Consider the following 12,393-nt stretch of genomic DNA (forward strand, 5'->3'; position numbering starts at 1 on the left):
CACTTAGCCTTCCAAAGTTCCATAGGTTTCTATGGAACTTTGGAAGGCTAAGTGCTTTGAAAATATGCCTCTATGTCTTTTCATGTACAACTGCCCAAGCCCCTCAAGAACTCACCTTTATTCATGTACTCCGTCACTATGTAAATGGGCTCCTCGGACACCACAGCATACAACTGGACCAGCTTCTCATGACGTAGCTTCTTCATGACCTGGGCTTCCTGTAGAAAGGCCTCAGGAGACATGGTCCCTGGCTTCAGGGTCTTTATGGCCACCCTAGTAGTTCCATTCCACGTCCCTGGAGCGGTGGAAGAACTTGTTAAACAGAAGAAGATCTCACCCAAAGACACATCCAGATTTCTCCCACTTTACAATGAGCACTTAAATTGCAGTTAAAAGGTTTCAACCACAGTTGGGTCCCAATTCTACAAAATCCATGAATCTGGCCCTTTTGGGAGGTGGCATGAAATCTACCTTAGCATCCAGGGGTTAGGGCAGTGTGCTGAGATCCAAAGCACTGGGTTCAAATCCCACTACATCTCCTTGTGACCTCTCAGGTACAAAACTTAGAACCTGAGCCCTCTGGGGACAAGAAGGCTTGAGTAGATATCATTGGTGTCATTCATCACATGTTAGTGATTCTATGATTCTACATGATTGGTTGAAGGATGCAGACACCATTTTTTTTCTTTTGAATTAACAGACTACGAACCAGGCACTGCGATTCCCTAATGCAGATCGTGAAACATCAACATGTTGGATACTTTATACCATTTCAGAAATCATTCTACATTAAGTAAAAAAAAATATTTGCTTATTGCACTTGTATCCCACATTTTCCCACCTATTTGCAGGCTCAATGTGGCTTACAAAGACCTGTTATGGCATCACCATTTGAGGGTACAAAAGATACAACTGGTGTTACAAAGTATCAAGGCTAGTAGAAATTGATATTGGCTAGTAGAAATATATTTTTAGAACTGCACTGTGGTTTAAATGTGCACATTTTGGACCGATGATGAAAATTTTGTCCGGTATAAGTTTACACATTTTGATGGTCCACCACAATTATTTTCCTGAATTGGGGTATGGCTTGCCGAGTATTACGTTAAACATTTTGGCAACTCACTAGTCTTACAATTGGATAGGGGCAAAAATCAGAGCAGAGTTAATATTCTTTGTTCCACTAAGGCTCACCCTCACCCTCCCCCCCCTTCTCTTCCCTACAGGATTCCTAGAAAGGAGGGGCAGGAGGAGAACACCCCTGTTGCTCTGGAATCTGAATAGAGGTAGTAGAACCCCATTCCAGTCTGTTCCCCCAGAAATTAAGCCCTGAAAAGATCATTTAATATCTGCATTTAAATGTTTACCATCCACTATCACAAATTCATCTCTCCTTTCCCTACTGATAACATAGTACCTGAATGTAACTCACCCTGAGCTACTACTGAAAAATGTATGAGCAAAATTTAAATTAATAAAATAAAAAAATAAATAACCAATCAGACCCTTGGTCTTCATTTCCCAGTCCTACCCCTAATGCATAAAGGGGTTAGCATAAATAGAGGCGGTAACCATGCAAATCTCTCATGCATATTTATTACAAAATTACAGGGGTATATCTACAATAATTAGCCAAATCAATTTCACATATTCTTCTAAATTGACTAACATACCATTTTTTTTTTACCTCCTTTTCAATAATAAATTTCACATATACTTTGTTCAACTATTCAATTTGCATATTTTATCATTCAACTTTTTCAAACAATAAATACAATAAATACCAATATAAAAAATATACAGAAAATACAAACTCCAAAAATACCATACAGATAATGTCCGAAGTTGTCCTCTTTATCAGATTGATTAAATCAGGTGTAGAATAAATCCTTCCGTCTTTTGCACACTTAGCTTAAACATTTAACCTTTATAATAAGTCATTCCACAGAAGGACTTTGGAATGACTTATTATAAAGGTTGAACAAAGTATATGTGAAGTTTATTATTGAAAAGGAGGTTAAAAAAATGGTATATTAGTCAATTCAGTAGAATATGCATATTTATTAGGGATATCCTGAAAACTCGATCCACCGGTGGCCCTTGAAGACCTAAGCGCAGTAGCTGCAGAATTCTCCGAGCTGTGCCAAGCCCGCCTCTGGAAATTTTCGCTTCCGTGTACGTATCTTACCCATCCATACTTCTCCAAAGCAGCCCTGCCCTAGTTTCACTTCCAGACGCAAAGATTCACGGGGGATTTCCCAGGCATCCTTGGCCAGTCCCTGTGTTTGGGGCTTGGACGTGGGGCAAACGCTGGTTAGCCGGTGGCACAAACCGTCAGTGTGTTCTAGGTGACAAAGAGGAAGGACATAAGGCAACAGGCAGACCGAGCGGCACACGAGACATGAAAATGCTTTTAAACGCACAGGGAACTGAGGCAGAAAACTTCCCACATAGTTGCTGCGGGTTTAACACTGTTTTACCGCTGCTTAGCGATGTAGAAAGGGTTTCTGCATCGGTGTTACTTCGTGCAGAAACCCTGACTGCATACCACATTAAAATGAATGCGAATGTAGCGATCAGCTATTCCACCGCATGCAAAAGAGAGAGAAAAAAAAAAAAGAACGTTTAGAGTACAGCTAATATTTGCCAGGTCCAGGGCAGTATAGAAGGGTTGATTGAGAGGAGGGGGTGTCTACCACCACTCCCTCTCTCCTTCCCAACCCAACCACCATGCCCCAGATACCTTTTTGCACTGGCCTCCGTGATGTTTTAGCAGCCCCCTCCCTCCCCCTCGACCCAATAACCCAACCGCCTACCCATACTTCAAAACATTTTCCCCTGGTAGTCTAGTGGCCCCCTCCCATCCCCTGATCCTCAGCCCACCCACTGTACCTTTAACATGGGAGGCAGAAGCCATCTTGAAAAAATGGCAGTGCCCTGCCTTGGGCGGAGCATCTTGGGGATACACTAGGAAGAGTCAGTCTGCTATATAAGAGAGTAATTCCCTTATATGGCAGCCTGGCCAAGCCCAGTGCATCCCAGAATGCACCACAAGGGGCAGGGCATTGCCATTTTTCAAAATAACGGCGTTGGAGGCAGGACCAAGTGTTTATCACTCCTGCCTCTTAAAGTACAATTAGGTTTTTTTTATTGTTGGGGTTTTTTTTGGGGTGGGGGTGGGGGGAGGTTGAGTTTGGAGGGGAAGGAAAGAGTAACATAGTAACATAGTAGATGACGGCAGAAAAAGACCTGCATGGTCCATCCAGTCTGCCCAACAAGATAACTCATATGTGCTAATTTTGTGTATACCCTACTTTGATTTGTACCTGTGTTCTTCAGGGCACAGATCATATAAGTCTGCCCAGCACTATCCCCGCCTCCCAACCACCAGCCCCGCCTCCCAACCACCGGCTCTGGCACAGACCGTATAAGTCTGCCCAGCACTACCCCACCTCCCAACCACCTGCTCTGGCACAGACCGTATAAGTCTGCCCAGCACTATCCCCTCCTCCCACCACCGGCTCTGGCACAGACCGTATAAGTCTGCCCAGCACTATCCCTGCCTCCCACCACCGGCTCTGGCACAGACCGTATAAGTCTGCCCTGCACTATCCCTGCCTCCCACCACCGGCTCTGGCACAGACCATATTTGTCTGCCCAGTACTATCCCCGCCTCCCAACCACCAGCCCCGCCTCCCGATCTTGACTAAGCTCCTGAGGATCCATTCCTTCTGCACAGGATTCCTTTATGCTTATCCCACGCATGTTTGAATTCCGTTACTGTTTTCATTTCCACCACCTTTCGCGGGAGGGCATTCCAAGCATCCACTACTCTCTCCGTGAAAAAAATACTTCCTAAGAGGTGCTGCTAGAAACCAGAGAGTGGGAGGCTTTTGAGTCAGGAGAGGGAAGGGAGGTTATATTGGGTGGGGATCTTTTTTCTTTGTTGGGCAGACTGGTCTTTATCTGCCATCATTTACTATGTTTCTATGTTCTTAAGCCGGAGGCTCAGGTTGGCAGGGTGGAGGGGTATTGCTAGACACCAGGAATTAGAGGTTTGGTTCACAGAGGGATGGAGGAGCGCCAATGCAGATTCTGGCCACTAGTACAGTTTTGTTTTTAAATATCACCCTTCTCGTCAGTGCCTAAGCATCGACAGAAAGGCTGATATTTTGCAATGAGCTACGGATTACTGCCATGATTTTAACGTGGCAGTAATTTGCACGTTCACCGCTTATAGATTCCACAAGCTGTACCGCGAGGCTGTCTGCGTTGGCCCCACAGTATTTGAACTTAGATTGCCTTGATCCTTTCCCAACTATTGGTAGAGTTTCTTTGTGTCATTTTAATTAAATTGGGATGGGCTGTACAACTAATCTAATTAGTCCCTGCACTGCTAAGATCTAGCAACCAACCCTGTAAATCGGATGCCAGCAGAATACAAATCATAGATTCCACTCTTAATGAGTTTAGCCAAAGAAGCCCCAGTGTCCTCCGCAATCTGCAAGACAGGGATGTCTTTTAAATTACCTTTCTTCTGTCTAATAACATTCCTTGTACTCCCTCTTATCTGCCTCCCTGCTGAGCTATTACATTTTTCCTTCTCACCTAAGTAGCTGCAGTTAAACATCAAAGTGCTAATCCCTTTATCCCTTTGTACATACATCAGCCTCCCCCCCCCCCCAAGGAGACCTATTTTCGTGATGCTCGATATGCGCAGAGAGATAAGCGCAGCCCTTGCAAGAGACGTCTGTAATAAATAGAAATAAAACAAAATGATTTAAAAAAAAGAGTCCAATTAAAAAAAAAAAAAAGTATCATAGTAACATAGTAGATGACGGCAGAAAAAGACCTGCATGGTCCATCTAGTCTGCCCAAGATAAACTCATATCTTGAATTTGTACCTGTCTTTTTCAGGGCACAGACTGTATAAGTCTGCCCAGCAGTATTTCCCGCCTCCCAACCACCAGTCCCGCCTCCCATCACCGGCTCTGGTACAGACCGTATAAGTCTGCCCTCCACTATCCTCGCCTCCCAACCACCACCCCCTCTTCCCCCCACCTGCTCCGCCACCCAATTTCAGCTAAGCTTCTGAGGATCCATTCCTGCTGCACAGGATTCCTTTATGCATATCCCACGCATGTTTGAATTCCGTTACCGTTTTCATCTCCACCACTTCCCGCGGGAGGGCATTCCAAGCATCCACCACCCTCTCCGTGAAAAAATACTTCCTGACATCTTTTTTGAGTCTGCCTTCTTTTTCTTTCTTTTGTTTTATTTCTATTTATTACTTTTAAAGTAGACTAACAAAGCAACCACACTTCGTTATCCAGGGACATCCGGGTAAGAGAAAACTGTAGAACAAGACTTGTCATCTCCGTTCCACGTACTGGAGTAATAGGCCACAAGCTGCTGCAGACTGTTGAACTGTGTTCGAGAAGTGATGTAAAAGCCACCACTGTCCAGCTTCCGAATCTTGTAATGTTTCACGTTCAGCCCCTTTGCGTTGTCAAAGTCGGAGACGGAAAGGCAGTAGGCACCTGTGGAGAAGGAATGCGGAGAAAGATTTGACTTATTAATCTAAAAGGGAGGGAGGGGGGGGGGGTGGATCTGAGACAGCATGGTACAGCCTATGTGCATCAGCGCAATGCGGAGCAGCGACGCATTAAGACGGCGGAATTTAGCTGGGCTGAGGGATGCGAGGGGGCTATGAGATTTTTCAATGGACACAAAAATTCAGAAGAATCGGTAGTCTAACTTCCGCTGCCTTGCGGGGACCAAACCTGTTCTGGTAAGGCATCGAAGACAAATCCATGACTTCTAGGTTCACAGGAGAAGGCATCAAGCAGGCTAATTAAGACTTGCTAATTCTGAGGTATGAACATCATGTTTGGTATCAAGGAACCCCAGCAGCAAGGGTACGGGGCTTTTTTGGAGATGGTTACACAACTGGAGACTAGAACATCTCAACTTCAGAGATGCAAAGCCAGTTTTTGCTAAAGTGAAAGGGATACAGGGAATGAAAACCAGCGAGAATCACCTCTATTTTGGGGTTTATATTTCATAACGGAGCACTCTCCTCACTCCAGAAGTCCCCACTGCTCGACACCACAGCCAAACCTCCTCACCTTTTGTGGTTTCACTCTCCCTGACCAAGAAGGTCCCTCGTGGGTTCTCTTGACTTAGGAGCAATCTCTCCGACTCCCGACGTGTTATCTTACCAAAGTACCATCTAAAAAACGAAGGACAAATCAGCACCGAGAAATACAACCCCTTCATCTCATTCCAACATTTGAGACGACGATCTTAGACATTTTTGCGTTGTCACATTACATAACAAATCTAGGCCTACGGGGTGAAGACAATGATAAAACCTCCGCATTTCAACTCTTGACTGAGACTAGAAGATATAACATACCAGCTTTTGAAAATTAGCCCACTCGTGTATGATTAATGCAAGTTTTATGAACAATGGTCCATTTATTATCCAACTGTGCAGGTATCAAGTGAATGATTAACACGCCGCCTGCAGCTCTTAAAGGGACTGTGGTATTATTACTTTAATACTAAGTAGAGAACTATAATTTATTAATGTTCTGGAATAAAAGTTTTAGAAAGATAAAAGAGCAGCCAAAAATGTTGGATGCTCTCGATTCAACAGAAGCAGAAAGGCCCACGGTCTTTCAATTTTTACATATATCTTCTACTGGCCCTCAATAATTTAATGACATTTGCCGTTCATAACCCACCATTTACCCACTGTGATCTAAAAAGCTTACAAACACAACAAACAAAATGCAAATTATTAATAACATATGTCACATAGCTAAAGTAACAATATAACACAAAACTAAAATAAATAAAGAAATCCTTCCTCCCCCCTATTTAAATGGATCTCTCAAACGATTAAGACTTGCAAATAATTAAGAAAGGTTTTAATTTTCTCTACTTAAGTCTGTAGAAGAAAAGATTTAATTTACTCTTCAGCTTGGATAGAATCAGAAGGCGCGACGTAGTTACTGGGAATGTAGCCAGTTAATCCGGTTGTGAGGGAACGAGCTAACCACCAGTCTCCTTCCCTGTAAACAAAAAGAAAAAGGACCCTTAGTAATTACACGGGGAAAAGCTTTACAAATGCGTGTTACATATACTCAGACCCTCCACTGGCTCTTTAGCGAAATATTACTGTTCTCACAGGCACAAACAGGTCACTTGTTCCGAGGGTTGCAGCGTTTTCTAATGAATGCGTTCAAACTGACAAGGAACTATAGAAGGAGAAAATTGGGGGAGAGGAGAAGAAACTGGAGAGAAGTGTACTACAGAACCAGAAGTGGGATCCAAATGAAAATATATATTTAAAACTATTTAACCGGCCAGGAATGGCATCCTCCTGGCCAGTTAAATAACTTTAAGTCGGCTACGCGTTTTAATAATCAGCAACAGATAGCCGGTTATCTTGGCTGTATATTACTGCTTAGCGGCTACTCTGGTCACTGGCTATGTCGCACGACAAAGCCAGTTTGTGTCAATATTCGTTGGCTGATCGGTTAAGTTTAGCAGCCATGTAAACAGCAGGACTATCTTTGGCTGCTATAAAATTTTGCCAGTCTGCTGATGAACATTGGCTTAACCAGCTATGTTTAGTGGCCACCCCCCTCCCCCTATAAATTAAATGCTGGTGGCCTGATATGGCCCCAGCATTGAATTTCTGGTTTCACCGTCGACCGCGGGAGTTAGCCAGGCTCCCTCTCGCAGTCTCAATATCATCCCCAAACTGCTTATGCCATTACCCCCCTCCCCCCCGAGGCAATTAATGGAGCTTCCCACTCAACTATCCTGCCAACCCACAGACTGCTGCATAGAAACAGCAGTCTAAAGGATAACCCGCTGAAGCACTTTATATCTGGCACAGATTGCCTTATCTCAGTGACCGCTGTGAACTTGCTTACCATAAGAAATATACCCTTCGGACAAGCGGGGCAATAGGGTTTCTGCCTCCTTACACCCACCCCAAACTATAGTGGACCAGCCACCCCCAAGATATGGGGTGGCAGAGAAGACAGAAGCTGTGTTTCTTCCAGGGAGAAAGTCATTATTCCTTAACAATCCAGATAATAACAAAGCAATCTGGCAATAACAAATAGTAATTTGTTATGAGAGGGAGCGAGAGACCACCGCTGTAAAGATTTATTCACTGATAATCATCTCAGCCTCTGTCTAAATACAGTACAACAGTGACTTATATACCTTTCTGTACAATGGATTGGGCATCAATTCCCTCCCAAATCATACAGCCTTGCAACTTCAGCTAATTTCTGTCTTACTGCATTGTCTACACAGAAGGGAACACACTATCTGAATGTTATGGAACACAGAACCTTATAACAAGTCCAAGGTTTCTTTTACAGGAGATTGTAGCTGTCATTTTGTTACAGGAATTTCTGCAAGACTCAGGTCTTATCATTGTTTTGTCTAGTAACCTCACCACATCTTCACTTTCAAACTGTGCATACATTCTTAGTGTCCTTGTGATGTAGAGTCAGTGGCACCAATTTCAGCAGGTATAATCTACAGGTTAAAACAGTACTTTATGCACAGAAAAAAAAAAAAAAAGCTCTTGAAAAACTGTCCTGCTGACATGTCTGTCAACTTATGTATGCAGGGGGCAGTACATTAACTGGGCATCACAATTAAGTACAATATTTCTGTGAGCCTACAGAATACTAGCACAAATTAGCACAGGCGCATTCAATTATGCCAGGTCTATGAGTGGCAAAAATACACTCACGCCTAAATTCAGTGCTTACACAAGAAGTGGCCTAATGGTTAGTGCAGCAGTTTGAGATCCTGGGGAACCAGGTTCAATTCCTTACACCGATCCGTGTGTCCCTGGGCAAGTCACTTAGCCCTCCATTGCCCCAGGTACAATACATAACTTAGATTATGAGCCCATTAGGGACAGTGCAAAGTACCTGTAACAGAAATTGTAAACCCCATAGAGGGGCATAATCGTATGGGGCGCCTAAGTTTTCATGAGGGCGTCCTCGCAGGACGGTACCACGAAGGGGCTTATCAAAACAAGATGGGCATCCATCTTTCATTTCGATAATACGGTCAGGGACACCCAAATCTCAACATTTAGGTCGACCTTAGAGATGGTCGACCTAAATGTTGAGATGTCGACCTTAGAGATGGTCATCCCTGGTTTTCAGCCATAATGGAAACCGAGGATGCCCATCTCAAAAGGAGGAGCCAGAATTTGTAGTGCACTGGTCCCCCTGACATGCCAGGACACCAACCAGGCACCCTAGGGGGCACTGCAGTGGACTTCACAAATTGCTCCCAGGTGCATAGCTCCCTTACCTTGCATGCTGAGCCCACAAAACCCACTACCCACAACTGTACACCACTACCATAGCCCTAAGGAGTGAAGGGGGGCACCTACATGTGGGCACAGTGGGTTTCAGGTGGGTTTTGGAGGGCTCACATTTACCACCACAAGTGTAACAGGTAGGGGGGGGATGGGCCTGAGTCCGCCTACCTGAAGTGCACTGCACCCACTAAAACTGCTCAGGGACCTGCATACTGCTATCATGGAGCTGGGTATGACATTTGAGGCTGGCATAGAGGCTGGGAAAAAACAAATTTTAAGTTTTTTTTTAAGGTGGGAGGGAGTTGGTGACCACTGGGGGAGTAAGGGGAGGTCATCCCCGATACCCTCCGATGGTCATCTGGTCAGTTCGGGCACCTTTTCACGGCTTGGTCGCAAGAAAAAAATGGACCAAGTAAAGTCGGCCAAGTGCTCCTCTGGGACGCCCTTCTTTTTTCCATTATCGACCGAGGATCTCTTAATCACGCCCCAGTCCCGCCTTCGCTATGGTGCCGACACGCCCCCGTGAACTTTGGTCATCCCCACGACGGGAAGCAGTTGAGGACCCCCAAAATCGGCTTTCGATTATGCTGATTTGGGCGACCCTAAGAGAAGGACGCCCATCTCCCGTTTTGTGTCGGAAGATGGGCGCCCTTCTGTTTTGAAAATAAACCTGATAATCACCTGTTGAAAAAATAAATAAAATTTAAAAAAAACACTTAGGGCCTTTACCAAGTTGCGGTAAAAGGGGTCCTGCAGTAGCACGTGGATTTGCCATGTGTCGAGTCCCCTTTTACTGCACTGGGTAAAAGGCAAAAAAAAAAGGAATGGCTGTGCGTTAAGTGCACACTTGCTGCGAAGCCATGTCCAGGGGGAGCCCTTACTGCTACCTGCTTAGGAGGCGGTAAGGGCTTCCATGCCAACCCGGCAGCTCAACTACCACCGGGTAAGCTCCTGGTGCAAAAAAAAAAAAAAAAATTATGTTCCACTGCGCCGGAAATGGTGCTCACTGGGGGTGGCCGTACTACCGGCTCCTGTGGTAGGCCAGCGGTAGTGCTGGATTGGCGAGTGCCAACACCATGGTAGCTCTACAACGGCATTGTAAAAGGGCCCCTTATCCTATATAATAATTTGCACCTCCAACGTTCCATGTCTGGCTGCCTGGGTTCGTAACATCTTCTGACGTCAGCCAGCCTCCAGCGTTCCATTCCCCCTCGCTGTTCCGCCCTCGCGTCAAGACGTAATGACGTCAAGAGGGCGGAACAGTGAGAGGGAAGGGAACGCTGGAGGCGAGCTGACGTCAGGAGGGATGTTACGAACGGGACGGAAGCCAGCGCCAGCCAGCCAGAGAACGTTCAGGTACAAATCGAGGGGAGGAGGGAATCGCGGGACATCGAGGGGGGGGCAGGGCAGAGGAGAATTGATGGACATGGATGGGATGGGAGGACAGTAGAGGACAGAACCGCGGGACACAGATGGGAGGGCAGGGAAGAGGAGAATCGCTAAACATGGAGGGGAGGGCAAAGGGACAGAGAAAAAAAAAAAGCTTACATGACAGCCTTCCTAGGGCCCGTTTCATTGTTGAGGAAATGGACATGGTTCCACTATTTGTTCTATAAGCACAGGGCCGTGCCAAGGGTCTCTGGTGCCCCCCTGCAGACTACCAGTTGGCGCCGCCCCCCCCCCCCCCCCCCCGCACCTGCCTGGCTCCAAGGCAGCGATTCCCCTCTCTCCCTGAGCCCTACCCTCCCACCCATCCATGCCCATCTGTACCCTGCCCCCGCCATTCATCCCGATCAAGCAATTCCCCTCTCTCCCTTCCATGAACCCTGCCCTCCCATCTATGCTCCTCTCTCCCCTGTCCTCCCGCTCCCATGGATGACGTCAGAAGAAGGCGGGACACTGAGCGAATGAATGGAAGGCTAGAGACGTCGGGACTGGGAGCGCCGCCTCCTTCACTGACGCTGCGCTGCCGGAGAAAGGTAAATTTAAAAGACAAAAAAAAAGGAAAGGGATCTTGGGGGGGAGAAGAGGGTGGGCAGTTCCTACATGGGAGTGGGAGGGGCAAGGTAAGCACGCAGCGGCGGCACTCCCCAGAGGATGGCGCCCCCCTGCGGCGCTTACCCCGCTTACCGCATCGGCACGGCCCTGTATAAGCAGCTCATGCAAATGTCAGTCCTGCCTATGACATGTCCATGTCCTAATGGTTAGGCTCACTACCATCATTTATGCAAGTAAGTGCAGATTTACAAGGATAAAATGATAGTATAGTATAAATTTAATCAGGTAATTGGAGCTTAAATTTAGACAACCTGCTACAGCATGCGGGGGACATAGCCTGCATATCCTTAAATCCAGGGGCATAGCAAGAAACCCAATTTTGGGAAGGCCCAAGAGCAAAGTAGGTGGGCACAAGAACCCCGCCCCTCACGGCATGTCACCCTCCCCTCCCCCCAGGTGATTGGTGGGTCTCTTAACTCCATTCCCTCAACCCTCCCCCAGTACTTTTTTTTACATTCTTTAGTTCTTCGCCGTCAGCGAGCAGCGACTCATACCGGAAGAGGAAGCTGCGTCGGAGGGAAGGCTTAGGGCCAACATGAGCAGAGGGTTTGAGTTGCTGGTGGTGAAAAACTGGAGGATTTAAAAGATAACAGGCAGTTGGGGGAATGGAATTAAGAGAACCCCCTTCCCAACTGCCTGGGGGAGAGGAGGGAAAGACGCTGGGAGTCTTCAGCCGGTGGGGATTGGGGATCCCCGCCAGCCTCATCACAGCTGTGCTGCTGCTGGGTGGGCCCGAGTTCACAGTGGCTGGGCCCGAGGCCCACCCAGGCTCACCGTGACAACGCCACTGCTTAAATCTACTCAGACTGAGCAGAGGCATCTCCGGAGGTGAAGATAACGGAGTAGAGCTAACATAGTAACATAGTAGATGACGGCAGAAAAAGACCTGCATGGTCCATCCAGTCTGCTAAAGACAAACTCATATGGGTATACCTTACCTTGAATTTGTACCTGTTCTTTTC

General features: G+C 46.4%; 1 protein-coding gene across 1 annotated transcript in view; it reads right to left on the bottom strand.

Annotated features, from left to right (window-relative positions):
- SRC (SRC proto-oncogene, non-receptor tyrosine kinase) overlaps positions 1-12,393 on the bottom strand; it is a 69,706-nt gene that overhangs the window by 10,593 nt on the left and 46,720 nt on the right. The window contains exons 5-9 of the mRNA XM_030213646.1: positions 6,981-7,079; positions 6,129-6,232; positions 5,391-5,540; positions 2,189-2,344; positions 116-295 (exon numbers count right to left, since the gene is read on the bottom strand). Of these exons, the coding sequence (XP_030069506.1) occupies positions 116-295; positions 2,189-2,344; positions 5,391-5,540; positions 6,129-6,232; positions 6,981-7,079 (689 nt within the window). The remainder of the gene's footprint in view (positions 1-115; positions 296-2,188; positions 2,345-5,390; positions 5,541-6,128; positions 6,233-6,980; positions 7,080-12,393) is intronic.

Source organism: Microcaecilia unicolor, chromosome 8 (genome assembly GCF_901765095.1).
Source record: "Microcaecilia unicolor chromosome 8, aMicUni1.1, whole genome shotgun sequence".
In the NCBI taxonomy this organism is placed as follows: domain Eukaryota; kingdom Metazoa; phylum Chordata; class Amphibia; order Gymnophiona; family Siphonopidae; genus Microcaecilia; species Microcaecilia unicolor.